This window comes from Cucurbita moschata, unplaced genomic scaffold (genome assembly GCF_002738365.1).
Source record: "Cucurbita moschata cultivar Rifu unplaced genomic scaffold, Cmos_1.0 Cmo_Scf00021, whole genome shotgun sequence".
Taxonomy (NCBI): domain Eukaryota; kingdom Viridiplantae; phylum Streptophyta; class Magnoliopsida; order Cucurbitales; family Cucurbitaceae; genus Cucurbita; species Cucurbita moschata.
In genome coordinates this window covers 2,936,804-2,963,331 of record NW_019268537.1, presented here as the reverse complement: position 1 = coordinate 2,963,331, position 26,528 = coordinate 2,936,804, and the positions used below count along the sequence as shown (strand labels likewise).

Sequence of the window (26,528 nt, the reverse complement as noted above, 5' to 3'; positions counted from 1 at the left end):
GACCCTTTTAACTTCCTCTAACCCTAAGTTGGGTTGAACTTAAAAATACAAAATTACTGAAAGGAGAGACCCTTTCCCCACATCCCCACCTCCCCACATCCCCTAATTTGATCTACCACTTCCTTCCCCCTTTAATTTATTAGTTAATTTGAAACAGTTACAAAAGAAAGTATTGGGATTGGTAAAACAAAGATAGCAGAAGATTTGTTTGGTTTGATGTCTCCACTGACTTCACAGAGATTCATAAATAGAAAGCGAGAGAGAGAGAGAGAGGCGTACGATTTTGTTAAATAAAATTTGGTATGTTTATTATTGTTCTCAATCTCCTCATTGTTTGAGGCCATCTTGGAGCGTTCAATTGTTTAAAAAAGTAGTGTTAAAGAGTGATTACAATAATGGGGAAGAACATTAAAAGGGAAAAGGAAAAGGAAAGTGAAAGGGCGATGTCCATGTCCATAGAAAACCAAAAGCAACCCAAATAAATCCAAACGTGTTAGCTAAAAAGGGTTACACCAGAATTGGTCAGCAGTGCTCGTGTTGCAATCTCTTAGCTCTCTTACTGTTTACCCTCCTCCTCCTCTAAGTTTTTCCCCTTCCTCTCCGTACACTGCAATATTCCATTTCTTTCCCAACCCACCTTCAAACGCCTCCACTTTGGCCTATAAATCTCAACCCCTTTTACAAAAAATGCAAGCTTTGTTATGAAAAAGCCGCTAATGGGTATGTTGGTTGATGATGATTATGGTATGAAAGTGGAGGGAAGCATGGATCTTGATCTCAACTCTGCACTCATGTCCATCTCTGATTTTCCATTTTCATGTGAGTCTATGATGAGTAGAAGCTCAGAGACTGATTTCAGCGATGGATTTGTTGAAAATCACAACGCTAATCCAGCTTCTTGTTCCAATGCTAATAATAATAATACTACTACACCCACTGGGGCTCAGTCTAGGCTCTGTGCCAGAGGCCATTGGAGGCCTGCAGAGGACACCAAATTGAGAGAGCTCGTAGCCATTTATGGCCCCCAAAATTGGAACCTCATTGCAGAGAAGCTAGAGGGAAGATCCGGTAACACACCCACAATCATATTATGTTTCTTTCAATTTCAATTTTTTTTTTTTTTTTTGAAATGTTTTCTGTTTGTGTTCTTATGAAGGTAAGAGCTGCAGATTGAGATGGTTTAACCAACTGGACCCAAGGATTAACAGAAGGGCATTCAGTGAAGAAGAGGAAGAGAGGCTAATGCAAGCTCATAGGATATATGGAAACAAATGGGCGATGATTGCAAGGCTTTTTCCTGGGAGGACTGATAATGCAGTGAAGAATCATTGGCATGTCATAATGGCAAGGAAGTATAGAGAGCATTCTCGTTGTTACAGAAGAAGGAAGCTGACCCAATCTGTTTACACTAAAATGGACCAAGATTTGAGCTTCCTTAAGCATCATAATATGCCAAACTTTCAGGCTTCTATTGGTGCTGTTGATTATGCGTTTTTAACCCAAATGCCCATTGCTGGAGCAGAGGCAATGCCCTGTGACACCCCGTTCTTCACCTCATGTGCTCATCTTTCAAATCTCAATGTCCTTCCAGGTTAAATTTTGATTGAATATACATACAGTTAGTTACCCATTACAGAGTATGGTATGAATTGGGCATTGGTTATTATGGTGTGTGTGTGTGTGTGTGCAGATCCCAAGAGCAGATTTTGGGATGGAACAGGCAATGGGATTCTGGTACCAGGAAGCCAGAGTGAGTATGGGGCGTGTAACACGGCGGCGGCGGCGGCAAACGACGGCGTCGGGGGATCACAAGTGGCAACAGGTGGATCTTCTTCATCACCAAGATTTATTGACTTTCTTGGAGTTGGAGCCACAGGAAGTTGAAATGTGAGAATAATAATTAGTAGATTACCTCACTGCAATGGATTAGGAGAGGAAACTGAAGAATGTAGTGAGTGGTGGAACATCTTGATTTTATTATTATTATTATTCAAATATAATATAGACTAAAAGTATCCTTAATCTTAGATTGTTTTGCTTTTATTAAGGTTGGTTGCTTTTTTTTATCCTATGTTTCCTCGACGTGTACTGTCTGTGTTTTGTGCCATTCGTGTCAAGCAACTTCTTGTGATTTCAAACTTGGCTTGTTTACATATTTTGTGTTTTTTGTTTGTTAAAATTAAGGTTGTTTCAACTTTTGAGGAAGGAAACACATCACATCTAATCACATCTAAGCTAAGGGTTATTATTATTTTTTTTTCGAGTAAAAGATTTGGTATTAAGTACTAGTAAGACTCGACTATCTTATTTTGTCATAATCTTATATCATGCATATTGTATCTTAACTCGACGTACCATTTTTTAGGTAAAAGAAAATTTATTTCAATGATCGTTTTTGCTATCTTTTCAACTAGCTCATCTATTAAGATATTCTCTAACAGGTGTTCGTGATAGTATATTGTAACAGTCCAAGTCTACCGTTGATAGATATTGTCATTTTTTTACTTTTTCTTTCGAGTTTCTCTTCAAGATTTTAAAACATGTATGTTAGGAGGAGGTTTTCACACACTTATAAAAAATGATTCATTTCTCTCTACAACCAACGAGGGATCGTACAATCCATTTACGTGGAGGCAAACATGTGTATATATATAAAAGAAGAATTATTTGTAGGAGAGAACCCAAGAATGGAAATTGGCCCAAGAAGCAAGGATTTGGGGGTGTGTGAAGTAGTTTATGAAAGGATAGAGAAATTGAGGGAAGGTGGGTTGAGCCCAGGCTCTATGCATTATCTGAGGAGGGAAGATGATGAATATCTCTGATGATACAAACTCCCAAGTGGTGAGTTATTTGGAGTTGTCCACTTGAAGGGGACACTTCAAACTCACAAGCTGTTCCATCTTTGTCCAAATCTGCCTTTTTGGGTGCACACATTGCAGAGTTGCTATCACTTTTCCAAACTTTGCTTTCAACACACTTTCTCCAAGAACCATGCATTATTACTATTATTATTGTTATTGGTTTTAATTTGAGATCAAATCCCTACATGATTATGTTTAAAGCTAGTTTGAACCACAATTTATCGATCAGGACAAACCCTTTTCCTTTAGCAACTCAAAAGCTGAATTGTTGCTATCAAACAATATTTGGTATAGGAATAGACATAGAAGTAAAGAAGATGATGATGTAAATGAAAATGGATGAAGGAAGCAGAAGAGGGAAAGCGAAGGTGGAAGATGGGAACAATGATAATGAAAGTTTATGGCATCACATGCAATTGGGTCCCCTCCCCAATGGCAATCAATCTTAGTGTACAACAACATGTGGTCTCTATGTGTCCATAGCAAACCCACCAATTATCACTGTAGGATGATCACTCACTCTGCATATAAAAAGTCGTTATTAGAGGTAACTAAAGTCGAATATTGGCGTAATATGTTTGCTTTAATTCGTTACGTGTTGTCGTTAACTTAACAGTTTTAAAATACATTTAGGGTTTCCATAGTCTTATAAGAAATGTTTCGTTTTCTCCCTTCCAACCAATGTGGGATCTCACAATTGGCTAGGTTGATTATTTGTTGAGTTGATTTGTAACAACCCAAGTTTACCGCTCGCGGATATTGTCCTCTTTAAGCTTTCCCTCTCAAGTTTCTTCTTAAAGTCTTTAAAACTCGTATGCTAGAGGAAGATTTTCACATCCTTATAAAAAGTACTGCGTTCCCCTCTCCAACCAATATGGGATCTCATATGATTAGACAAAGAGAGCGAACTTTCTTGATGAAAAGTAATTTGCTTGAGAGTTAACACAAATTGATGAATATTTGAGGGGAGATTTTAATAGTCCTTCGTGTTGAGTCTCACGTTGACTAATTTAGAGAATGATCATGAGTTTATAAGGAAAAAGAATACATGTTCATTGATATGAGACATTTTGGGAAAGTCTAAGACAAAGTCATGCGAACTTATGCTCAAAGAAAAGCAGACAATATCGTATGGTCTGAAGTATAATTTATTTCGAAATATATATAATATATATGTGTGTTACACAGCCAAGAATGTAGCGTTCCATCAGGGTAGAAGAGGTATATATATCTCACTTGTAATAATAATGCACAAGAAAGCTGGACATAAGCAGATGCCCCAGCCACCACCAAACATGGGTTCCACTCAGGTGGAGTTCTCGTGTTGGATGTGTGCTACAGTCTTGTCTTCGTTAAACTGCCTCTGCTGGGAAAATAACAAGAATTTCCACTCTAATGCTAAGCAATCTCATGGAATTTCAAAGCCCGAGAAAAGGCTGCTGGATTAGCCTGCAAAAGCGACCAACTTTCAATGTGGTTTACTTCTTTCCCCTTTGCAGCTTGTTGGAAAGAAGCAAAAAGGGCACCGCCCTTGATGGAACTTGCAGCAGCCTTTTCATGCTTAATTCCAAGTGGTGATCGTATGGAGCTCTTTGCAGCTTCATTCGGATCATCCACTTTCAAACGTTTCCCCAAAACAGAAGGGTTTGTGAGAGAATTTTGAGCATTGTGATTAATTACTGTCGAAGATGGCGGGTTTGTGCAGCCCCAGTACGGCAGAACAGGGTAATACGACACTGGAAACCCAGGGGGGTAGAACGGCGGCGGGGCCATTGAAGAATAAGGCAATGAATGCCCTGTAAATGACTGTAATTGAGGTGTAAAAGGCAAAACATTTTTCACGGTTGATTGCTGTGAGGTGATTTTATCTCCTCTGTCCGAGGAATTGGAAGCTGTAATTGAAGATTTACTCGAATGGTCATCTCCGTTTTGGTTACAGTTTTGTGAGTTGAAAATCGAAGTATCTGATCCAAACGTGAGAAAGGTTCCATTTTTCCCAAGAAATTGATGGTGGTGAATTCCACCGTCGGGAATTATTAACTGACATAAATGGGAAGATGAAGAGCTTTTGTTTTTTCGACGGCCGGCACCGACCGGAACGTTCCTCATGGTCCCGCCGGCGGTCCAATATCTTTGACAATTCTTGCAAAAATGACGAGGTTGATTGACATTGTAGTTGTTGTAGTAACAGAATTTGGTGTCCATGCTGTTACATCGAGGGCAAGGAAGAATTTTGTCTGGTTTTTTTGAGGTTTTGTTGTCAGGGGAGATGCTTGTTTCACTCTGTTCTCCATTTTTGGAAGCTCTTGGAGATGAAATTTCTCTTTCTTCTGATTGGTTCTCACTCACTTCAGACGTTGCTTGATTTGTAATTTGATTCGCACTGCCATTCCCCTGTTTTTGCGATGCCAATTCTTCATATGAGATTCCCTGTGCAGGAAAGTTCAAATTTGAAGTCTTAATACACAGAATAACAGAGGATTAAGGACTAAATAACAGAGGATTAAGGACTAAACTCAGTTCAATCCATTTTTCAAAACCCGAACAGAAAAAGAAACCCAATTAAGTCCACGAAAACTTGAAGTCAACGGACAATCGAAAGATTGGATTAATAGTCTTTAACGTAACTGAAAATCATTAAAACTGAAAGAACAACAAAAAAACCAGAAAACCCAGAAAGAGAGAAAAAGGTGAAGGCCATATTGACAGAGACTCTGAAATGATGAAACAGAGTAAGCCATGAAAAAGTGGAACCTTTTGGCGAGCTTTAGGAACAGAGGATTCTGAAGAAACAAATCCGCCATGGTTGAGCGGCAAAGCAATCGTCTTTCCAAACAACTTTATGGTTGGATCTCTGACTTCGACTTCACCCATTTTCGTTCTCGGATTCAACAACAAACCCGACAATCTAACCTTCAAATCCCTCTTTTTTTTCTATGGGTTCGTCTGTCTGGTTTGGCCGACCAGAGAGAGAAGTTCGAGACTGAGAGAAAGAAAAAGAATGGAGAAGGAGATTTAAGATGACAATGTCAAGGTGGGCGGTTCCACGTCAGCAATGGGGTGAATATTGTGGACCACAATTTCATGTGGCCACAGAAGATCCTTGTTGTGCTGTTAGATCCCCCACATTGGTTAAAAAGATTTTTTTTTCCTTTTTATTCCATGTCAGCATCGCCACGTTTCTCACCCCTCTCGATTACTCGTCTTCTAACTTTTCTCCCTCCGGTCAATTCCTCGGCCACCTCGTTTACTTTCTTCCTCCCTAATTTTATGGCTAACTAATTATTTTACATTAATTTTGTAGGTGCCTTTAGGCTCTGCTTTTTTGCCCCCTAATCATAATCTCTTTTGTTTATGCTTCTTTTAAAACCTTTTTTCTTCTAAGTTTTAGGTTCCTATATCAAAGTAATTTAATATAAATTACTTTTAGTGAAAGAAAAATTAATAATTAATGTAAATGGTTAAATTATATTTTACCATTAAATATATAAATTTTCATTTATTATATTAGAAATGTTGCTATTTAAAACTAAATTAAAATGTCACTGGTATATTTTTAAAAATTTATTATCTTTTAGTTTGACATAATTTTAAATATGTATATTAATGCGGGTTAACACGTGGACATGTAATTCATATCAAAACTTAAGTAAATAAGGTTGAACTAAATACATTGAAATGAGACATTTATGGTAAAAGAATAGTCATAAAAAAAAAAAAAAAATTATTGGTCTTAAAATTTAATTATTTATGCTTTTGCTTAATAACTATATTTTTAAAATTATAATTATGGGCAATATTTCTTTTGTTTTTTTTTTTATCTACATTTTAGATATATTTTTAAAATTATAAGTTAATTTAATTTAATTTTATCAATTTAGGTATGAATAATGTTCTTCATATTTAAAATTTTCTAACAATATGCCTAACAAATTACCAATTTTGTAATTATTTAATTGGTCATTGACTTTTCATTATTCTTTTAAATTTATAGATGACAATTTAAATGAAAATTTGAACCCATAAATAAATTTGGTCCCATGTCATTATGAGTTCAGAAGAGTTTTGGGCGTCGAGTTTTTGGGCGAGTACTCGGCGCCGGGATAGCTGAGCTGTAAAATAAACACGTGGCGGGGGCCCACCACGGTGCCACTCATATATGGCACTGACTTAATAACTGTCTTCTTCCACATCAGCTCCGTCTCCATCAAGTTCCCGCGAACAAAAGATACACGAAAAGCCTCATCTAAACACATCCCAGCCGTCCATCTACACTACAAAAAGGTTAATGAACACGTGTCGGTAGCAGAAAGGAGGACATCTTTCGTTTTGAAATATCTTGTTCCTAGTGGCTGTCATCCGTCCAGTTAGGAGGCATATTCTCTCTTTAGTGATGGACACGTGTCCAGCTTAAACCAGTCCGGCCAAGCCACGACCAAATATTTTCCTCTCCTCGACTTTTAAATATATTTTCCCCAAAAGTCCCGTTTTTACACAATTAGGCCCAATCATTTCCCAATTGAAACTTTTTATCTCAAATATTTATTATATTATGTATAATATAATTTATCTAATCTAAACATGACATCTCATTTATTTGAACGTTACTGTAAGTTAAACTTCATCTCTCTATAAATCCACTTGATTTTGCTCTTGGTATCACTTAAAAGGTCTCATACTAATGAATGAACTAATGTGAGACATTGTTTGCAGTCCAAACATGCCTTAAATCTATGATGGTAGAGTAAGCATAACCTAACTTATTAAGACATATATAATTGACCAAAAAGCGTGGCGTTGAAGTACAAAGAAGCCTCCATGGTAGCAATAACGTTCACAAAAAGAAAGCACCAACAAATCTTGTCGGTAGAATTACCACTAATAATCGACTTCGATTTTTTTTCTCGCTAATCATGAATCATTGTGAAAGAAAGAGGATGATGATGATATAAATGGGAAGGACACGAAAATATTTGATAATAATGATGGTGTCAAATTTAGTGAGAAATGAGGTTGCTTTGGGCGACCAGATGGGATTACAATGGTAAATTCCCATTCACAATCCATTACAAGGTTGACCAAAATGGTTTTTCAAACTTGTTCATCATACTTCTTCCCATTGTTTTCTGTGCTCTGTTTCTTCATTCCTTCTCATTCTCCACTTCCATGGTGGATCAAACTCCATTACTTTTTGATTCTCTTCTCAAAACTGACCTTCAAACCAACCCATGAAACACCACAATTTGTTCATCATTCCAGATATATATCTCTTCTTTCTGTAATCCCCACTCAATTTGTGACTTTGAGATCAAAACAAAGAGTTTAAGCTTAAATCAAAGATTTCTATGTGCTCTTCACCAACCCATTCTCTTGCAATATATATATATAAACACATAAACACGTGAGCTACAAGTGGATGAAGATCAAAACCGTGCAATGAAAATGGCAGGCCAAACCCAACACTTCCTTATGGTTTTGATCCTTCTCTCTCTACTCCTCTCTGCATCAGGTACACAACCTTCAAACCTTGTTTAATGTCATTCTCAGTTCATCTTAATAAGTTTCTATATTCACAGGAGCTGCAATTATGATCCATCTTGGTCAAGATTTTTCAGCTTCCCAAGCTGCACATCAGGTATGTGTACATGTATTATTAAATGAAATGATTTTGAATTGATGGGTTTGTTCAATGGCAGACGAAGCAGCCACTGCAAAAGTTATTGAATGATAGAATGGATTTGCAGTACAATGACTATCCAGTTTCTGAAGCGAATCATCGGCACACTCCAAAGCCAACTGGGAGAGTTTGATAGAATAAATGTGTTCATCAAAATGTCTCATGTGAACTCTTAACTTAATCCAAAAGAATCAGACATCTAATCTGTTTTTGTGAATTGTTCTTGCTAAACAAGTAAAAGTATCCATGAGTTGGTAATAAGGATTGAAAAAATTATAATGATATTTATAAGCATTTCACTGTACAAAAGAATGATCAGAATATGTTGAAGGGGGGGTTTGAACAGATTCCCCATTTCTGGTAACATTATCAAAAGAGAAACTCACCCAAATCTCCCTTTCTCCTCTCCTCTCTGACCCTTCTTCATCAACCTTCTTTCCTTCATCTTCATCGTCAATTGGCATCTGATATCTACAAATAGGGCACGACCCATGTAACTCCAGCCACTTCTCAATGCAATCGCCATGGAATTTATGGGAACAGGGCATTTGTTTGGCGAGGTCACCCGCTTCAATCTCCTCTAAACAAATCACACATTCAGTAAGTTCAGAGACAGGGAGAGAGGGCATGGCTTTGATGGAGGCTTTAGAGGCAGGGGGTTGGCCTTCCTTGGGAGTGGCTTGGATCACCATCAATTGAGGGGGAAAGGGATTAAAGAAGATGAATCGGTTCGGCAAAGTGGGTATTGTTTGAATTTCTGGATTTGGGGATTGAGGGTCGGCTGAACGGATGACGGAGGCGAAACCCAAGAAAAGGGGTGCGATGGGAGAGATGTCTCTGTTGATGAAAACCAGGCTTTCGAAGGCAGAAGAAAGCTCAGAAGCGACTGGGTCGGAAGCCATTAATGAGAAAACAGAGGAAAACAGAGGGAATTAGAGAGTGGAATGAGGGGAAAAGGGGTAGTGGGGAGAGGGTTTTTAAGAGGACGGGTTGAAGAAGGAAGAAGAAGGGTGGAGAAGAATCTGGAAGCTTTGAGTCTTGAGATGAATTTTAAACGTTTCGAGGCCGAATTTCTTTTTGTTTTCAACGGCCAATCGTGGAGGAGATCAAAATTGATCACCAATGGATAAATAACTTTTTTTTTTCTCTGTCTTTTCTTTTTTTAAGTTCAATAACATTGGTGGAAATTATGACCTTAATTTAAGGTATGCTAAATTGGTAAACCACGCATATCAGATAATTATACCATCCTGACACTACACAACCATTTGCGAGACTTATGAAGTTATCAAATATAGCTCTAATATCATGTTAGAAATTATGGACCTCTATAATGGTATGATATTAGACACCACAGAGTCTCCTCTGAGGTCAATAAAGCTCGAACAACCTTCCCTCTCCATGGCTCTGATATTATATTATAATCACGGACTTCAATAATAATATGATATTATCCACTTTGAGTTTTCATGACTTTAATTTTAGTTATAATTTAGCCTATGATACAATAATGTATACAGTTTATAACATAACATAATTTTTTAAGGATTAAATATATTTATTAAAAAAAAATAAAGCTATGTGCTTACCCAATAAAAAGACACAATTTTGAGAAGATATTTCTGGGTTGGACTTCAAGAAAAGGAAGAGAATTTCAACGTATACGCGGAGGAGGAAACGTATTTTCTCCTGCTGTCACAAGGAGGCCAAGTTGCCGGCGGGGAGAATTTCAACGGCACACACAGCCAAGCCACATTCATTCCGGCGGAACACTGACTAGACTGGTAGCTTCACGTAGCTTACCGATGGTTTTTCTGCATTTCACTTAGCTAAAATCTTCTCTCCCAGGTAATCAAAACTTCTGGGTTGTGGGCCTTTTTCTTTCCTTATTTCCGTTGGGTGTAGCTATTGATGAGTCTTGTTTTCAATACGGTGATTGGGTTTTGATTGGCTTTGTGTTCTGGATTGTCAACCAATTTTTCAGGGATTGCGTGCAACGTGCTCGACGAAATTCCTGACTGACGAAGACCCTGTCGTACAACATATATTGGGCATAAAAATCATTTCAAGAATGCCCTCTTTACCTCTCAATACAATAAATTTTGAAAAAGTTAATGGTGGCATGCATTTTCTAAATGTTCCTGGTCTGTTATCGAAAACTCCTACCCCCTTCTGGTTCCAGTCAAAGCCATTTAACTTTCCCAGCTTGAAACGTAGACGTAAGTGAATCAATACGTGCATTAGCTCCTAATCTGTATGATAATCTATGGTTCTGATCTTGGACGATGTTGGACACAAACTGGCATATATCTATTATACCAATTACTGGAACCAGATGGATTTTGTTTTATAACGAGTTCTTGCATTCCATGTAGATTGCGATGTGAAGCCGTTGATGATCCAAGCAAGAGGAAACTCTAAAACAGAAAGTGCAAAAGTTAGAAACAGGAGGTTCCAGAAAAAGGTATGCACAAAATACATTTATACTAACATTGGAACTCTTTTAGTTTCTAAAACATTTGATGGTTTTCAACGCCAAGCAGTATAATGGCAGCTCTACAAAACCAAGGCTTTCAGTATTCTGTTCTGATAAGCAGTTGTATGCAATGCTGGTTGACGACCAGAACAAGAAGTGCCTGTTTTATGGAAGCACCTTACAGAAATCTATGCGTCCAAGTCCCTCATGCACCACCATCGTAAGTCTTCCTCAAAAGTCCTGTTAACAAACTACAAAAGGGTCTGATTGCTTTTTTGTTGGTTTGGCGATTACAGGAAGCTGCTCAGCATGTTGGTGAAGAACTTGTGAAGGCATGTGAAGACTTGAACATACACGAAATATCATCTTACGATCGAAATGGATTTGCTCGTGGAGAGAAAATGCAAGCCTTTGAAATTGCAATTTCGGGCTATGGGTTCTTGCAACGATAGATATATGCCAAGAACTAAGCCAAGTTGTAAATGTAAATGCCTGTTATAATAACAAAGTCTGCTGTGTATCTCTTGTTAAAAGCCAAGCTGTCACGCCGGTGAGTGAATTATCGTTTGGACAATAAAACTCCGAGATACTCGATAGAAATCTATCGTTGATCAAATTTAACAGAAACCATTTTCAGCACAAACATCACTGAAATCGAATTGTGATTATGCATGATGTGGTAAAATTCAATTGATCACCTATTGGTACTATATACTAACTGTGCAGGCTACAACGCTCATTCTAACATCTCCCTCGGTTACTTGAAATGTTCAAAATTTCAAGCAACTCTATACTAAATATTCTTCTCTACAGTAACACCTAATTATACAGCAATTGTTAAGAGGGTGTAAAATTCCTCATGTTACCTCTTCTCTTTCAGGGGAATCAATCCTGGTATGGTTGTTTAGTCTATCTGGTTTGTGATCGTCAGCATGGTTACTCAATTTCCAGGCTGCTTAGAACACAAGTCATCTTAGTTATCAGGACCACAGCATCTAACACCATTTCCTTCCTGAAGTTTTTGCCACAAGCAGAGCATCTCCTGAGGTCCCTGATAGTGAGCAACCACATAATTATACTTACAGCCTTCAATATGAATTCTCTCGTCCTTCTCGTAACGAATATCAAGGCCCTCTCTCTTCATGTTTTCTATCCAGATTCCCATGGCTACATCTTCTAATTTAAACATCTGAGGATATAACATCCTGATTTAGAATATCATTTATGGAATAATACCTTCTTCGAGCAAAGAAATAACAGATACCTTTAAGCTGCCTTCTTTGTACTTTTTGGATATCGTCTTAGCTATGTCACTAGACACTACATACCCAGGACCATGGGCCCATGTTGGATAATTCTCTTCGGGCCATTCCTACAATGGAGCAATTAATGAATATAAAATGGTATAAAAGAACTTATTTGCTTTTATTAAATTGATCGAGTATGCGCTACATAGGCCAATGGAACCCAAATTCTGAGCAAGCTTGTTGAAAAATGCGAACATTATTCCACATTCGACAAACTCTTTTTTAACAGAAAAATCGGCCAAATTCAAAGTAGACAAACTCAAACGTGGGGGAACAAATGCTCGCCTGTTAGCGTTTCTTTCAGGGTAGTTCTTTTCATATTGCAAATCAGATATTTCAGTAAAGCAGAGGAGAGATAAGACCCATAAAAGTGAAAGAAAATAGAAATGAATATTTAGCCTTGGGTTATCCACGCAATGTTAGATCCTTTGCCCGTATAAGTAAAAACCAGAGATGAAAATTACCTCCGTACCAATGTACCACTTGCTATCAGGGTCTCTGTGAGGTTGAGAATCTGAGTTGATGAGTCCATAAAGCAATCCACTTTGTGCATTGATCCTGTTTAAAGAAGCTAAAACTTCATCCACTCGAACAAAGGCATCATCATCTGTCTTCATGATATACTTTGCTGAAGCAATTTCTGCCTGCCGGAATGGTGAGATTAAATCATAATGCTAAACTCACATCATTCAGTTCAAGAACGAATCTTTACCCCAAAGATGCAGATACCCAACGTTTTCCATGTAATAAGGCTGTAGTAGTCAACAAAAGGCATCATCTGTATGTCACCATATGTTCGGGCCTCATCCCACACTTCCTCATTGACTATTTGGTTCTTATGCTGTAAAACGCAAATGATGCAAACTGATTGTAAAGCACTGAAATTTATTCATAATATAGGAATTTTAAGAGGTAGATGATGAAAGAAACATAAGCATGGAAGAATTTCATACGAACAACTGATGAATCATTCCGTTTCAAGTATTCTAATAATGAAATTTTGAAATAGTGTAGCCGATCTTATGAAACACCTCACTCACTTTCACTCTGTGAGCAGACTTAGAAGTGGCCATGAGGCTCAAAGATAAACATTGGAAGTAAACTATGAGGTTCATGCGAAAATAGCTTGACTATCTTATGAAACCACCAGGTTCAAAATGAATAGGTAGCCTAAAGAGGCAAAGTTCTTTTCAGTCGAAGAAGAGTATATGCGAAGCTCACCAACCCAACAAAAAAGCGGACTGCAACAGACCCTGACCGTACTTCAGGATACTGCATCCACGTTCTACGAACGGCCATTCGGTACTTAAAATTGTTTGCTGTGGAGAAAACACCAATGAAAAGATCTAATGGTCTATCCGGAGAGAGGGCAATTGATTTCAATGCTTCTATATTAACAATATGATCTGAATCCTCGGATGTGGGCAAACCACTTGCCAGGACAGAAATTAATTTCAAGTCTCCTGAAATCTTTACTTCACTGACTAGCCATGGCTCCAAAGTCTGAATAAGAAGCAAGCCAAAACAGCATAAGATTGATCGTTCAGAGATCAATGTAAAGACAATTAATACAAGAATGGGTGACATTACTTCACGGTAAGCAAAAGATGTAACATGCTTTCCATCGACTGTCGTCTGGATTCCATCTACTCCAACTCTAAGTGTAGCAGCAAATGGATGCCCGAGTTTGAAGGGGAAGTATGGTTTTGCTTTAGCTCCTTGCACCGTAGATTTTGATTTGTTGAAATTCTTGTTCAATTCAGAAAGTCGAGTTTCGACATTACCTACTATCTTGTTGCATTTTTCCAATTCATCCACTAGCATATAAAATCAACAACATTAATTTCAAAGTGAATGGAAACAATGCTCAGTTAAGGGAGGCAGAAAGATATGTGTTCATTTTAATGTTACGAAGTTAGTGGATGCTACGTTCCCAATTTCCCAGGCCATTGATAAACCAATTATGAAACACATTAGGTAGTTCGAGTGGACGTTGTACTAATTCTCCCATCAGCAAGCCATACTACAATATTGCACATATGGCCTGTTTTGTAACAAAGTTTCAAGGTGAGATCATTTGTAAGCAAACTTGAATTGTTCATAAATAGAATCAACAGATTTCAATCGAGACTCCATATTTTAAATACAGAAAATTGACTAAATTAGTTATTTTACATTAGTGGGCATGCATGGAATTATTTAAAGGAAATGTGATAGACATCTATACCTTTTCCATTGTCGTCAGACACAGAGGATGGACATCGCTCTTCTTCTCCCCAATCTTGAGAAACTGTCCAGGTGTTCTGGACAATTACAGGATCCTCAGTTAACTTATCTCCCAAAAGCCTAACATTATAATGCAAAATGATGGATGGATCAGGCTCCCCAGGCAGTGGTTCCCCTGTCAAGTCAATTTGAAAGTTACCAAGAAGACCATCTGGAATTCCAATGATTGTGATGGAAGAACCCTGAGTAAGGCCACAAGGCATTCTTAGGTTATGGCCATTGTTGTCAAGTTTCGTAGAATTCATTTTGGTCAGAAAATGAGGGCATTGCTTCTCTTTTGCACGTGCACTTTCATTTGTAGAACCAAGCCTTTCCTTTTCGATCGAAGTCTTGAGATTGTTCCATACAGCTCCTGCTTCCTTGATGGCCTCTACTGCATTAGGCAACCCTCGGGTATAATTAGTAATGCTTCTTAAATGATTCCAAGTCTGAAGATATTGTCTCTCTTCATTAGTAAAATTTCCCTGAGTGAAGAGACTGGATATTATGGAGTCGGCAGTAATCACTTGATAAGCAATTTCAGGATTTTGAACTACAGATGGAACTGCAGGATTGAGCCACTGAAGAGGATCAACGGAATTGAACGAGCGAGTTGCATAATAATTTTTCCGAGTTGAACTTCTCGAGATAACATAAACCATCAACAGCAACATACAAAAGGATGCAACCAGAACCCGTCCATAACTTTTCTTCATTCCGGCGACCGAACAATTGCTAATAGGCAAAAGCTCTAAGCCCAAACTCCACCATCATAAAGCATAAACGAAACTAAAGTGGCAATAGCTTGAAACGTTGTTCCTCGAGACTAATTCTGAAAACATATTTACAGGAAAGAATTGATAATAAAGAACAGATATCCCTCGGAAAAAATGGTGGATATAGTTTAAATAAGAGTTTCGACATGCATTAATTGCAGAATATCGAATCAATACTAACTCAATGCACAAGAGAATAGTGCAGCCAATTTCTGCAAATAATGCCAACATAAATAATCCGAACTCACATCCCGCGTAAATCGCAACAAAACATTTTCTCAAAAAGAAAATAAAAAACGCTACACTCAAATAGAATTAGTAAGTGTAGCAGAAAGGAAACGGAAGACTGAACAGAAACAACAAACAATTCATCCGCACTTCACCAGGTACAATTTCTCCAAATTGAAACAAGTACAAAACAAAAAAGCAAGACAAAGAGGAAAGTAAGTAGAAAAAGCAAAACAGCGCGTTGTTCAAGTAGGAAATTCCGGCGACGGAAAACACAACGAGATCCAAAAACAATGTATCGTTCCATAGAAGAAGCACTGAGAACCTCAACACTCAATCGGAGAAGAACGTATAAAGAAAAAGTACAGAGACACAGCAAGTTTACCTTGAAAATGTAAAGAGGAAAGTCCTGGCGGAGTGAAATGCAGAGAAAATAACAAATTAGAGAGGTTGAAGAAGAAGAAGAAGAAGAAGAAGAAGAAGAAGAAAACGAGGGAGAACAGAGAAAGAAAGGGGAAGTTGCAGTGAGTAATAGATCGCTGTCGTTCCAAGCTTGGAGTGGACGTCAAAGCACAGATCATCAAACTTCAAATTTCATAAATTATTTATTTAATTTAATTTTAACAATGCAACTACCTGTCGTCAACAAATTAATTAATTAAATAAATAAAATAGGTAACGGGACTATCTTCCGGGCTACCTGGTCGTCGCTCCTCCTTCGCGACAAGTCCAATGCCGTGAAGCCGTCTTTTATAAATAAGTTAAATCACCGTTGTACGTGGCCGATTCTGATTGGACATTTTTTATTTTCAACTCCACTTTTTAATTTCAATTACAAATTGAAAGCTGAGTCTATGGCTGCCCTTGGACGGCAGTTCAATTTTCCAACAAAGAAAGATTATTTTATTTTATTGGAAATAAAAAATGTTTTGTTCCTGATTTTTATTCAGCTTTTAATGAATTTATAAAGTAGTAGTAAAGATTAGTGGCAATTTTATAATTTTAAAGGAATAAAATTATTTTTTGAAATAAAATTTGAGTTTTGCACTTATTTGTCAAAATACATTAAAGAATAACAAAGAAAGGACCCATTTGGTGAAACGTTGTGATCAAACCCCTAAAATAGGTTAGGAGTGTGAATTGAATTGTATAATGGAGGAGTCTTAATTTTGATTATGTCAACCCGTGGAATTCGATTTAAATTATACTATGGACTAAAAAGAAAAACAAACAGACACAAATTAATGTTTATATTCACGAGCTCCTCTTTATAGATATCTTATGTTAAAAGTAAATGTTCGTTATATCGTTATTCAATAATGGAGTAAATAATGCAATTTTTATGACAAATTTATGATAATTCAATAATTTTTTAAAAATATGGAAATAAATCACAATTCAATAACTCTTTTTAACAGAAAATACCTCAACTAAATTTTATGATCTACCAATAATAATAAAATATATAAAAAAAAAAAAAGTGTGAAGAGTGTTTTTTTTATATTTTTATTTAGTTTAAAGACAGTAATGAAAATATGCATTTTAACAAATTATAAAATTTTGAAATGGACCAGTATATTTGAGATTACTTTTTCTCGAAAAAAGAGTAGATGACTCATCTACCACACAAATGAAAAGGAACCAAATTGAGGATATAAGCACTAAATGACTTCTTAACGTGAAAACCAATAACAACAATTTTTGTGTCACCAATCCCTTTTAAGGAAGAAAAAAAAAAAAAAAAGTATGAGTTGGTGCATCCTTACTGGCACGCCACCCGATGTCTGACTTTATTACTATTTATAATAATCCAACCCTACCACTAATAAATATTATCTTCTTTGACTTGTTACATATTATTGTCAGCCTCAGGCTTATAAGATGTGTACATGCTCTTATAATAAATGTTTCCTATTAATTGAGAGGGGAAGCAAGATTATGAGAAATAATTTTTTTATTACAATTATTTTGATAATAATAAATAAATTAGTACATATAAGGGAAGATTGATGACGCTGAAGAAAGCTGTCCAGGCTGAAATTTAGGCAAAACATTAAATTGAAAAACAGTTATAATTAGAACAAACTTTATGAGTCACCCAATATTATATCTCCCTTCTGTGATTGTATCTTGAAGTTGGGTACACTGCGGTAAATAAGGACCGGTAATACATGGTAAAGTTTATCATCCAACTTCTATGGTCTGATTGTTATTAGAAGAAGCATATTGATTATGCCATCGAGGCAATAAATATACGGTTAGAATCATACAACTCACACACTTTATTTAGATGAAAAATAAAAGAGATAAGATCGCACAACCCACATACTTGATTTAGATAAAAAAACAAAAGAGATAGGACGTAAGAAATGCTCCATGACAGCTAGGATGGTGATGATTTCAAGTAGTTACAGATAATTTGTCTTAGAAACCACATAAGAGAATGTAATAGGTAAAGCAAAGCCCACTGCTAACAGATATTATCTGCTTTGGCCAGTATTCGTGTCAGTTTCACGATTTTTAAAACATGTCTTGTAGGGAGAAGTTTCTACATCACTGTAAGGAATATTTTATTTCTACCCACAAATGTGGGATCTTACAATCCACCCCCTTAGGAGCTCAGTGTTACAATCCAAGGAGTGGTTGTGCCCCAAGTAGGTCGTCGAGGACGATGACTAGTTTAAGTGGGAGATAATGTCACAACCTAATAATGGTGACCCCATGTAAGTCATCGAAGACGATTACTAGTTTAAGTGAGGGTGTAATAATCCAAAAATTAGAAGAAAAAAAGTGGGGAGTTGACCTTCACTCTAAAATAAAGGTCCCTCACTTCATTTTATCATTCCACTTGAACCGTTCTAAGCCAGTCGGAGAATACACTTTCTGACGGTTCAAGGCCGGTATTTCGGCTGATTCAACTTAAGTCTGATATGCTCGAATCTAGGCCGACATTTCGGCTGATTCAACTTGAGTCTAATATGCTCGAATCCTTTCTTTCTAGTTTCAACTCTTTGAAGCGTTTAAGGTTAATATAATTATATTTTAGCTAGTTTAAGATTTTTAAATCAAGTTTAAATTATTTAGGCAGAATTAGGCTCAACTAGTTTAAATTATTAAAAGTAAGTTTATATTATTTTATGTAAAATTAGGTTTAGTCAGTTTAAATTATCAGGAGTAAATTTAAATTATTTTATACCAAATTAGTTGAGTCAATTACCCAAGTAGAATGTTAATTTATAATTGTGGAAATACTTAGAATTAAATTTCAGAGAGTAATATTAAGCTAGCATCAATAAGGGATCGTAGTAGCTTCGACTTAGGTCAACCAAGTAATCTTACTATCGGTTCTATTAGAACTTATATGTTGTATGATGGCATGTGCTCCGTGGCTTTGCACATGTCATATGTTCGTTATATGTGAAAGGTTATGAGATGACAAAACCTTAAACCCTAAACCCTATATGATATGTGAATGATATTATGTATGCTATGATATGATACACCTGACGACATGTTCGTGATAGGATATGTGAATGATTTGATATATGTTATGATGTAATATGATTGTCAATACGACATGTTGTTATATGGTATATGATATATGTGCATAGTATAATATGATACTTTGGAAGGCACGATATGTTTAGGATATGACATATGTTTGGCATGATGAAATATATGATATGATTGACATGAAATATGATGCTTCGACATAATACACAATCCTGATATATGCATGAAAAGTTATGATAAAACGATATGATATAAAGAAAAGCGGAAGGAGTTGTTGTACATGATAATGAAAGAAAAATGTTAGGACCTCATGCATCGGGGAATACACCTCTTTTATGATGGCACGGACGCTTACACTACGAGGCAGAAAAACGACCTTTATATTTATTGTAATGCTGCAACAATCGCTATTCCTAACGAGTGTCTGACAACAACAGCTCCAGAGAATGCTAGCTGAACCAAGAAAGGGGACCAGGAGGTGTGCGAACCGACGGGTGGGTCCATACTCGCACATGTGGGCTGTGTATAGAACAGTAAATACACAGTCAATTATCTGCTTAGGATAGTCGTCGAAGAGAATATAGACTGATATGATAGGTCCCACTCATGATTGTATGTGCTTGCATCTAACCCTAATAGCGAGATCACTTCCTGAATATTTCTTACTTAGAAAATAAGCATGTGTTACTTTTACCTAGAAAACTCAAGCCATGTGGTACTCTTATTTTCTAAGTAAAGGCAAGTCTGACTATACGCGACACTGCAACTCAAGAGACCATGACACATGCATAGGGTTGTTTGCAATTTAAATTTCGTAGACTATATGTTAGTATATGCATTTAAATTCATAGTATATATATGTTAGTTTTACTTTATTTTATTTCCATTTTTGTTATTTTATCTAAAGACCTAGTCCATGACTATGCTTTCATGCTAAAGTTTTGAATAAATTATTTGTGCATAAAATGACTATAAATTATTTTCGCACAACCTAATTATAAAGAGAGTAGGTTGTGACCCTCACGTTGCGATAAGAGAAGCGCGACTCTCAAGCGGCACCCATCCGGCCACATGAGAGCCTAGACGAATGACATGATGCGACCAAGAAAAATGGTACATCATCTAATCTAACACAGCGAGTAGTCATTAGAGAGAAGTTGAGACATAAATAGATAGAACATAAGAAGGCAGAGCTTGACACATGGCACCAAATGGGTTTGTTTTTACTAGAAGCAAATGATTGGTGGTTTATTCATAATGAATGAAACTACAAGGAATAAAGTGATTAATTTAGAATTTGGGGAATTGAATACTTGAAGAACATTTTCCCCTGGGAAGAACAGGGCATTTAATGAACTCAGAACCAGAGGTATCCACACATAAATAAACCTGGTACAGTTGACTGTGCCCACCTGAATCCTTGTTACATTGAATCCCCGGAGTATACCCAACCCCCTTCTGTATCGCCTCTCTGATACTCTCCAAACTGTAAAACTCGTCATTTGCTTCAATTCCTGCATCATAAAGAAGCTTCAGGAGATTGGCCTTCTCCTTCAGTCTGATAGCTGCTTCGAAGTACTCTTTCTGGTCGAGTTCAGACTCAGAGCATGTCCCATGTTTCTCCCACTCGTGTGACCAAAATCTTAACCCATCGCTGCTTGGACAGCTCAATGATGGCCAGTCCTTTTGCATGCTGCTTAATGCTTCTGAGATCTAATATCAACTAACTTGTTATTAAACAACAACCCATAATGTGTTGGAATGTTATAATCACCGGTAATTCGGTTACCTGGGTTCGGTCGAAAGCGCTGTTGGAATTGCAGTTGGATGGGTAGCTTCCATCTTTGTAATTAGGCCAGAGACCATGAATCCCGAAATCTGCAGATGGCCTTCCTGTTTTGGGGTAGCAGCACCGCTGTTGCTTTGAATTGCAATATGCTCCGGGCCACTGTTAAAAAAAGTCTCGTATCAATAGAGATATTAATTGAGGTAAGAAATGAAAGATACTCACTCATTCACGCACCTGCTGTACAAAGTAGAAGAAATCAAAATCCTGAGCCAGACACAGGGGTGATAGATACTGCAAGAGAAGAAGGTTGAATATGAAAATGGAGTAGCTGGGCTTCATGGTTTTTTCTTGTTGCTTGGCGTTTCAATGAACGATGAAGAACACAATCCAACTTTATAGGCATAAGAATAGGTGTGAAAATTTGATTTTTAAAAACAAATATGGGGTTGCGTTTGCTTGTTCATTCTTTAAATCCCCGTCTTCTATGAATTTTCTTTAAGTAAGGAGATGGTAGATGGGACGGCGTGTAACACTACATTATCTAAACACCTAAACCCAATCTTCAGAAATCCTTTACCAACCAAATCAGACTGCCTCCCCTTAATTGGTGCTCAACTCCCTCGAGTAAAGTATACCCTTTATTCAATATTTAAGGATTTTATTGACATGATTAAGTTACATGCAGGACCTTGATACCATATTAAGAATAATGACACTTCACAATAGTATGATATTGTTCACTTTTAGCGTATGCTTTAGTGGCTTTGCAATATTATTTCTTACTTATAAATGTGAGACTAAATGGGAAAAATGGAGAAATAAAATGATGGTCACTCACCCATTTGAACACTCAATACATGACTTCAATTGTTTGCAAGCAACATTCACTTCAAACGTACAATTTTTTTTTTTTTTTTTATGAATTTTAAAATTTATATTTAATACTCTCGAATAATTTCATTTTTTTTTATAAATAATTTAAATTTGTAGATGGAAAGTTTATGGTTATTACATGTTTTTAAATTTCTATTAATTTGGATTGATTTTTCCCAAATATATTTTTTATTTCCTTAAAAGAATTGGATTTTTCGTCTAAACTTATTTGGTAACTATTTAATACTTCTCTTAATTTTGATAAATAACCATTTAATCAAATATTATTTAAGATTTAATAAAATTTCTTATTATAAAGATTAATTTTGATGAGATTTTCTCACCATAGAAATTAAATTATAAACTAAATTGTTACTTATTATGATTTAAAAATTGGATCATCGAGTATTTTTCAATTTATAATTCAATATATTGTTAGATTTTGAGTGAAAATTATCCATAGAGATTATGAGAGTTAATCAACCTTGTCTCGTTATTGAATATTTTATGGAGTGAACCATTTTACACAGGTTTGATTTTCCTAAAACATGAACAGATCATGAAATCCCTAAAATTCGGGGAACTCCACGGAAGAATTACAGTTTCCATCTGGGAAAACAGGGCAGTCGATGAAGTTGGAGGCTGAAGAATCGACGCAGAAGTAAACCTCATACAATTGGCTGTTGCCGGACTCATCCGTGTTGCAGGTGATTCCAGGGCTCAGCTTAACTCCATCTTCAATGGCACTCTTGATCTTACTCAAACTGTAGCTACTTCCATCTGGGTTTATTCCTGCGGTTTGAAGAGCTTTGAGTATGTCGGCTTGGGTTTTAAGATTGAGAGCGGCCTCGAAATATGCATGTTGGTCCACAACGGATTCGGCGCAGGTCCCGTGTTTGTTCCACTCATGCGCCCAGAATTTGGTGCTGTCGCTGCTTGGACAAGCGAGTGATGGCCAGTCGCGCTGCATGCTGTCCTCCAAATCTGACACCTAAATCACATCTCCACAATATAATGAAACAAAAACAATTATGGAACCAGAGAAAATGGAGGTATGGGATGTTAAATACCTGGGATGGATCGAAGGTGTTGGATGAGTCACAATTAGAGGGGTAAGTGCCATCGTTGTAATTGGGCCAAAGGCCGTGGATTTTGAAGTCAGGGGAGGGTTTTCCAGCCTGGGGATAGCAGCAACTTCGGCGAGTGTCGCAGTAAGAGCCAGGCCACTGCAGGAAACATAGAAAGAAAGGGGTTAAAAATTGAAACTTGGGTAATGGGTAGGGTGTTATAGTTGAATATACTTACACTTTGAACGAAGTAGAAGAAATCAAAGTCCTTGGCGGCGAGACAGAGGAGGGAAAGGCATTGGAAAATGGCGAGATTTATGAGAAGGAAGCGGGTGAAGAAAGACATGGGGATTTGGGTTGGGGTGAAGAAAGTGGTGAAGTCAGTAGTGTTTGAATTTGGAATGGGAGTTGTGATGATTTGATTGGTGATTTTATAGAGACGTATTAGGAAGGCAGAGGCGATGGATGCGATTATGGAAGAATATCCGCTGGACAGGAAGTTGATGACGTCTGTTTGGGCGCCAGTTAAGCAGCTATAATCATTTTCTCCATGTCGGTGAATGTTTTGTTTTGTTCCGTTCTATTTTTGTGGGTCTATATTTAAATGTGATGACTTTGGATCCATGGATCTGCCTCCCTTGCATTGACCTTCTTTGTCATCCTAACGCACATATACTTCTAATATTGGGTCGAATTCAATTTTTTTTTTTTTTAAATAGAAAATTTAGTTTGATTTGCAATGCATATTTTTAATCAAAAAAATAAAGTTGTTTGGAGTCTAGCTGCCATAGATCAAAACTTTTTAACCTAAATATTAGTGATGCTGAAGATGATGAATTTGACAGATTTTGTGTTGTAGTGGAGGCACTAGGAGATGCACTGGAGTTGACACTTGTCTCTTCATCGGCAGAAACTAACTTTTATATCATTATCTAATAGTTTTATCTTAGCATGGTTTCGACCTTCACTATGCCTTTCTCCTCAACTTGCTCTTTTGTATTTCCAAGTTGCACCTTAATTATTTGGGTATCATCAAGCTCTTGAAATAAAGATTTGATGTCTGTCATATGGTTCGAGCATCCGCTATCAACAAACCATAAGTCACCTTCTTTTAGATTAATATCAATATATGTCATAAAAAGCTTTTCTTCTTTTCATTTTCTCCTGCAAAATTCATTTGTTGATCTTTATACCAACAATCAGCTTTTATATGACCATACCTGCAATGGTAACATACCATTGCAAGACCTTCCTTATATTACTTTATTTATTGAACTGTCTTTGTCCATCATTTCTCTATCTATCTCAGTAATCACGACCACCATGGAAGCTGCGAAATCCTCCTCTTCCATGACTTCTACCTGCTAAATGAATATTTTCTCCGTTGCCTTTGTTGTTGGCTGTCTCCTTCACTTCTAGTGTCTTTTCTTCGTTCCTATATGATGATCTATTGATTCTTGACTCATGAGCTTGAAGTGAGCCCATCAGTTTATCAACAGAGAGTATGGATAGATCTTTAACTTCTTCTATGACAGCCACCGCATGGTCAAACTTTGGAGGTAAGCTTCTCAACACCTTTGCAACAATTGTTTCGTCTGAAATTTTCTCTCCATAGGAATGCATCTGACTGACTATGGCCATTGCTCTTGACAAAAAGTCAGCAATTGATTCGTCATTCGTCATGAGCAGAGTTTCAAAATCACGTCTTAGAAATTGCAATTTCACTGTTATGACCTTTGAATCTTCCTGAAACTCGTTCTGTAGCTTTGAATCTTCTTGAAACTCGTTCTGTAGAATTGACCATGCTTGCTTTGATGTGGTTGCTGTTGCAATTCGTGAAAAAATAGTCTCATGAACTGCTTGCTGAATAATGAACAGAGCCTTGGCATCGTTTTTCTTGATTTCTCTTAGTCTCTCCTTTTCTTCTATTGTGGGTTCTAATAGATCAACAAACCCGTGCTCCACCAAGTCCCATACCTCCTGCGATCTGAGCAAGGTCTTCATCTTGATGCTCCACCACTCATATTTCTCACCATTAAAGATCGGTAACAGCGGTGCAAAGGAAGAAAAACCAGCTACTGCCATTCCTGTTTTATGAAAAAAATAATCACTCACCCTCGCGTTGACAGGAACTTGACTTTGATACCAAATTTGTTGGAAAAAAGATATTAAAAGAGATAGGGATAGATCAAAGATACCTACTTTATTATTGTTTTCTGACTCGATGCTTCAAGAGTTACATAATTCCAATATTTATAGACTTATACACTAACCAGAAAATAGTAAATTATGGAAATCTTAATAAATTCAAATATACTAACAATCTCCTAAAATTTTGGTAATTTGAATATTTTGAATCATATCTCAACCACATTAAATCATATCTCAATTTTAATCCTATCTCAATAGACTTATTTTTTTTTTTATTTTGTTTTATGATTGGCCACTCATCTTAAAATCTAATATCATTGGCTAAACAAATGTTAAAGAGGAGGAAAACCATTTATGTAACTGAGTTTTATCGTTCAAACAATTCAAGAGTAGTGGACAATCCTTGAGGTTTGAAAAGAACATCTCTTTGGTTGAAACCGGCCGACAGCATCAAGTGCACTAAATCAAAACACGAGAAGCCAAGACACTACCAAAAGAAACATAGGCCGCCATTGATCCCAACTTCTTGACCCAAACGTGGTTGGTAATATTATGAGGGCAGTAAGCAGCACAAACATCTGCTTTGCTTCAAATTTTAGACTCCCAAATTTGATACCAGTTGCGTAGAAGGTGGTGCCTTCAAGCGGCACCTGTGAGAGTGACCTGGTTTTGGCTCTCCATTATCCTGTCTCTAGGAACTGCCTTCTAGCTGCCGTTATTATTGTGCAAAAGTTGCAAGTAAAACTTTGAAACAAATATGAAAAGCCAGAGCTGCATAAAAAAGAATGTTACCCCTTCTTTGTATCAGCTTTATGTGAGCCTGTAAGAATATTAAAGATCACTTTTTTCCCTCAGCCATAATCCACCGATATTGTCACCCATTCACTTCAAAAGTTTGGTGTTCTTTTGTTCAGTGCTGTATTGGAATTGGTGAAGCTGATCGTGTGCTAGTATGTACTAGTTCAAGTTCATCACTAGTAAATATTGTCTGTTTTGACACATTTTGTATTGTTGTCAGCCTCACGGTTTTAAAATGTGTCTACTGAGAAGAAGTTATCGTACTTTTATAAGGAATACTTCGTTTTCCTCTCTAACCGATGTGAGATCTTACAATCCATCTCTCTTGGGTTGCTGGCACACTGTTTAATGTCTAACCCTGATATCATTTGTAACGACCCAAGCCCACCTCTAGCAAATATTGTCCGTTTTGGCCAATTACATATTGTTGTTAGTCTCATGGTTTTAAAACGTTCACTATGTAATTGCTCAGTCATAAACATTTTTCTAGAAAACGCGTTTTAAAAATTGCAAGGAGAAGCTCGAAAACGAAATTCTAAATAAGACAAATATCTGTTAGCAGTGGGCAAGAACGTTGGGCCTCTAACGGGGTGGGTTGTGAGATCTCACATCGGTTGAAGAAGAAAACGAACCTTCATTATAAATAAGGGTGTGAAAACCTCTCCTAATAGATGCGTTTTAAAAACCTTGAAGAAAAGTCCAAAGAAAACAATATCTGTTAGCCATGATCAACTATGCTCAAAGAGA

The 26,528-nt window shown here is 36.9% G+C and overlaps 7 protein-coding genes across 9 annotated transcripts; 2 read left to right on the top strand and 5 right to left on the bottom strand.

Moving 5' to 3' along the window:
• The first annotated feature begins 536 nt into the window (after positions 1 to 536).
• Positions 537 to 2,014, top strand: LOC111458677 (transcription factor MYB117). Its single transcript, XM_023101454.1, has 3 exons — positions 537 to 1,068; positions 1,157 to 1,591; positions 1,691 to 2,014. Exons 1-3 carry the CDS (start codon positions 702 to 704, stop codon positions 1,882 to 1,884), a joined length of 996 nt encoding a protein of 331 aa, XP_022957222.1. The 5' UTR covers positions 537 to 701; the 3' UTR covers positions 1,885 to 2,014.
• Positions 2,015 to 4,001: 1,987 nt separating this feature from the next.
• Positions 4,002 to 5,831, bottom strand: LOC111458624 (cyclic dof factor 1). Its single transcript, XM_023101384.1, has 2 exons — positions 5,616 to 5,831; positions 4,002 to 5,291 (listed from the first exon to the last, which is right to left on the bottom strand). The coding sequence occupies exons 1-2, from the start codon at positions 5,733 to 5,735 to the stop codon at positions 4,260 to 4,262; spliced, it is 1,152 nt and encodes a 383-aa protein (XP_022957152.1). The 5' UTR covers positions 5,736 to 5,831; the 3' UTR covers positions 4,002 to 4,259.
• Positions 5,832 to 8,799: 2,968 nt separating this feature from the next.
• On the bottom strand, positions 8,800 to 9,527 carry LOC111458226 (E3 ubiquitin-protein ligase RING1-like). Its single transcript, XM_023100738.1, has one exon. It carries the CDS (start codon positions 9,438 to 9,440, stop codon positions 8,835 to 8,837), a length of 606 nt encoding a protein of 201 aa, XP_022956506.1. The 5' UTR covers positions 9,441 to 9,527; the 3' UTR covers positions 8,800 to 8,834.
• A 602-nt stretch (positions 9,528 to 10,129) lies between these two features.
• Positions 10,130 to 11,652, top strand: LOC111458689 (50S ribosomal protein L18). Its single transcript, XM_023101478.1, has 5 exons — positions 10,130 to 10,386; positions 10,523 to 10,757; positions 10,914 to 11,002; positions 11,082 to 11,234; positions 11,311 to 11,652. The coding sequence occupies exons 2-5, from the start codon at positions 10,610 to 10,612 to the stop codon at positions 11,464 to 11,466; spliced, it is 546 nt and encodes a 181-aa protein (XP_022957246.1). The 5' UTR covers positions 10,130 to 10,386; positions 10,523 to 10,609; the 3' UTR covers positions 11,467 to 11,652.
• Positions 11,653 to 11,694: 42 nt separating this feature from the next.
• On the bottom strand, positions 11,695 to 16,326 carry LOC111458688 (beta-1,3-galactosyltransferase GALT1-like). Of its 3 annotated transcripts, none has more exons than XM_023101476.1 (8): positions 15,976 to 16,326; positions 14,549 to 15,418; positions 13,912 to 14,138; positions 13,543 to 13,824; positions 13,034 to 13,162; positions 12,786 to 12,965; positions 12,279 to 12,386; positions 11,695 to 12,203 (listed from the first exon to the last, which is right to left on the bottom strand). In XM_023101476.1, exons 2-8 carry the CDS (start codon positions 15,300 to 15,302, stop codon positions 11,988 to 11,990), a joined length of 1,896 nt encoding a protein of 631 aa, XP_022957244.1. In that variant the 5' UTR covers positions 15,303 to 15,418; positions 15,976 to 16,326; the 3' UTR covers positions 11,695 to 11,987. The 3 variants fall into 3 exon arrangements, with proteins under 3 accessions (XP_022957244.1, XP_022957245.1, XP_022957243.1); XM_023101477.1 differs by having other exon boundaries at positions 16,291 to 16,309; XM_023101475.1 differs by having other exon boundaries at positions 14,549 to 16,326.
• Positions 16,327 to 20,319: 3,993 nt separating this feature from the next.
• LOC111458576 (ribonuclease 3-like) lies at positions 20,320 to 21,312 on the bottom strand. Its single transcript, XM_023101321.1, has 3 exons — positions 21,127 to 21,312; positions 20,893 to 21,051; positions 20,320 to 20,816 (listed from the first exon to the last, which is right to left on the bottom strand). Exons 1-3 carry the CDS (start codon positions 21,229 to 21,231, stop codon positions 20,394 to 20,396), a joined length of 687 nt encoding a protein of 228 aa, XP_022957089.1. The 5' UTR covers positions 21,232 to 21,312; the 3' UTR covers positions 20,320 to 20,393.
• Positions 21,313 to 22,238: 926 nt separating this feature from the next.
• On the bottom strand, positions 22,239 to 23,245 carry LOC111458606 (extracellular ribonuclease LE-like). The gene is made up of 3 exons (XM_023101366.1): positions 23,071 to 23,245; positions 22,836 to 22,991; positions 22,239 to 22,756 (listed from the first exon to the last, which is right to left on the bottom strand). Exons 1-3 carry the CDS (start codon positions 23,176 to 23,178, stop codon positions 22,334 to 22,336), a joined length of 687 nt encoding a protein of 228 aa, XP_022957134.1. The 5' UTR covers positions 23,179 to 23,245; the 3' UTR covers positions 22,239 to 22,333.
• Between the last annotated feature and the right edge of the window lie 3,283 nt (positions 23,246 to 26,528).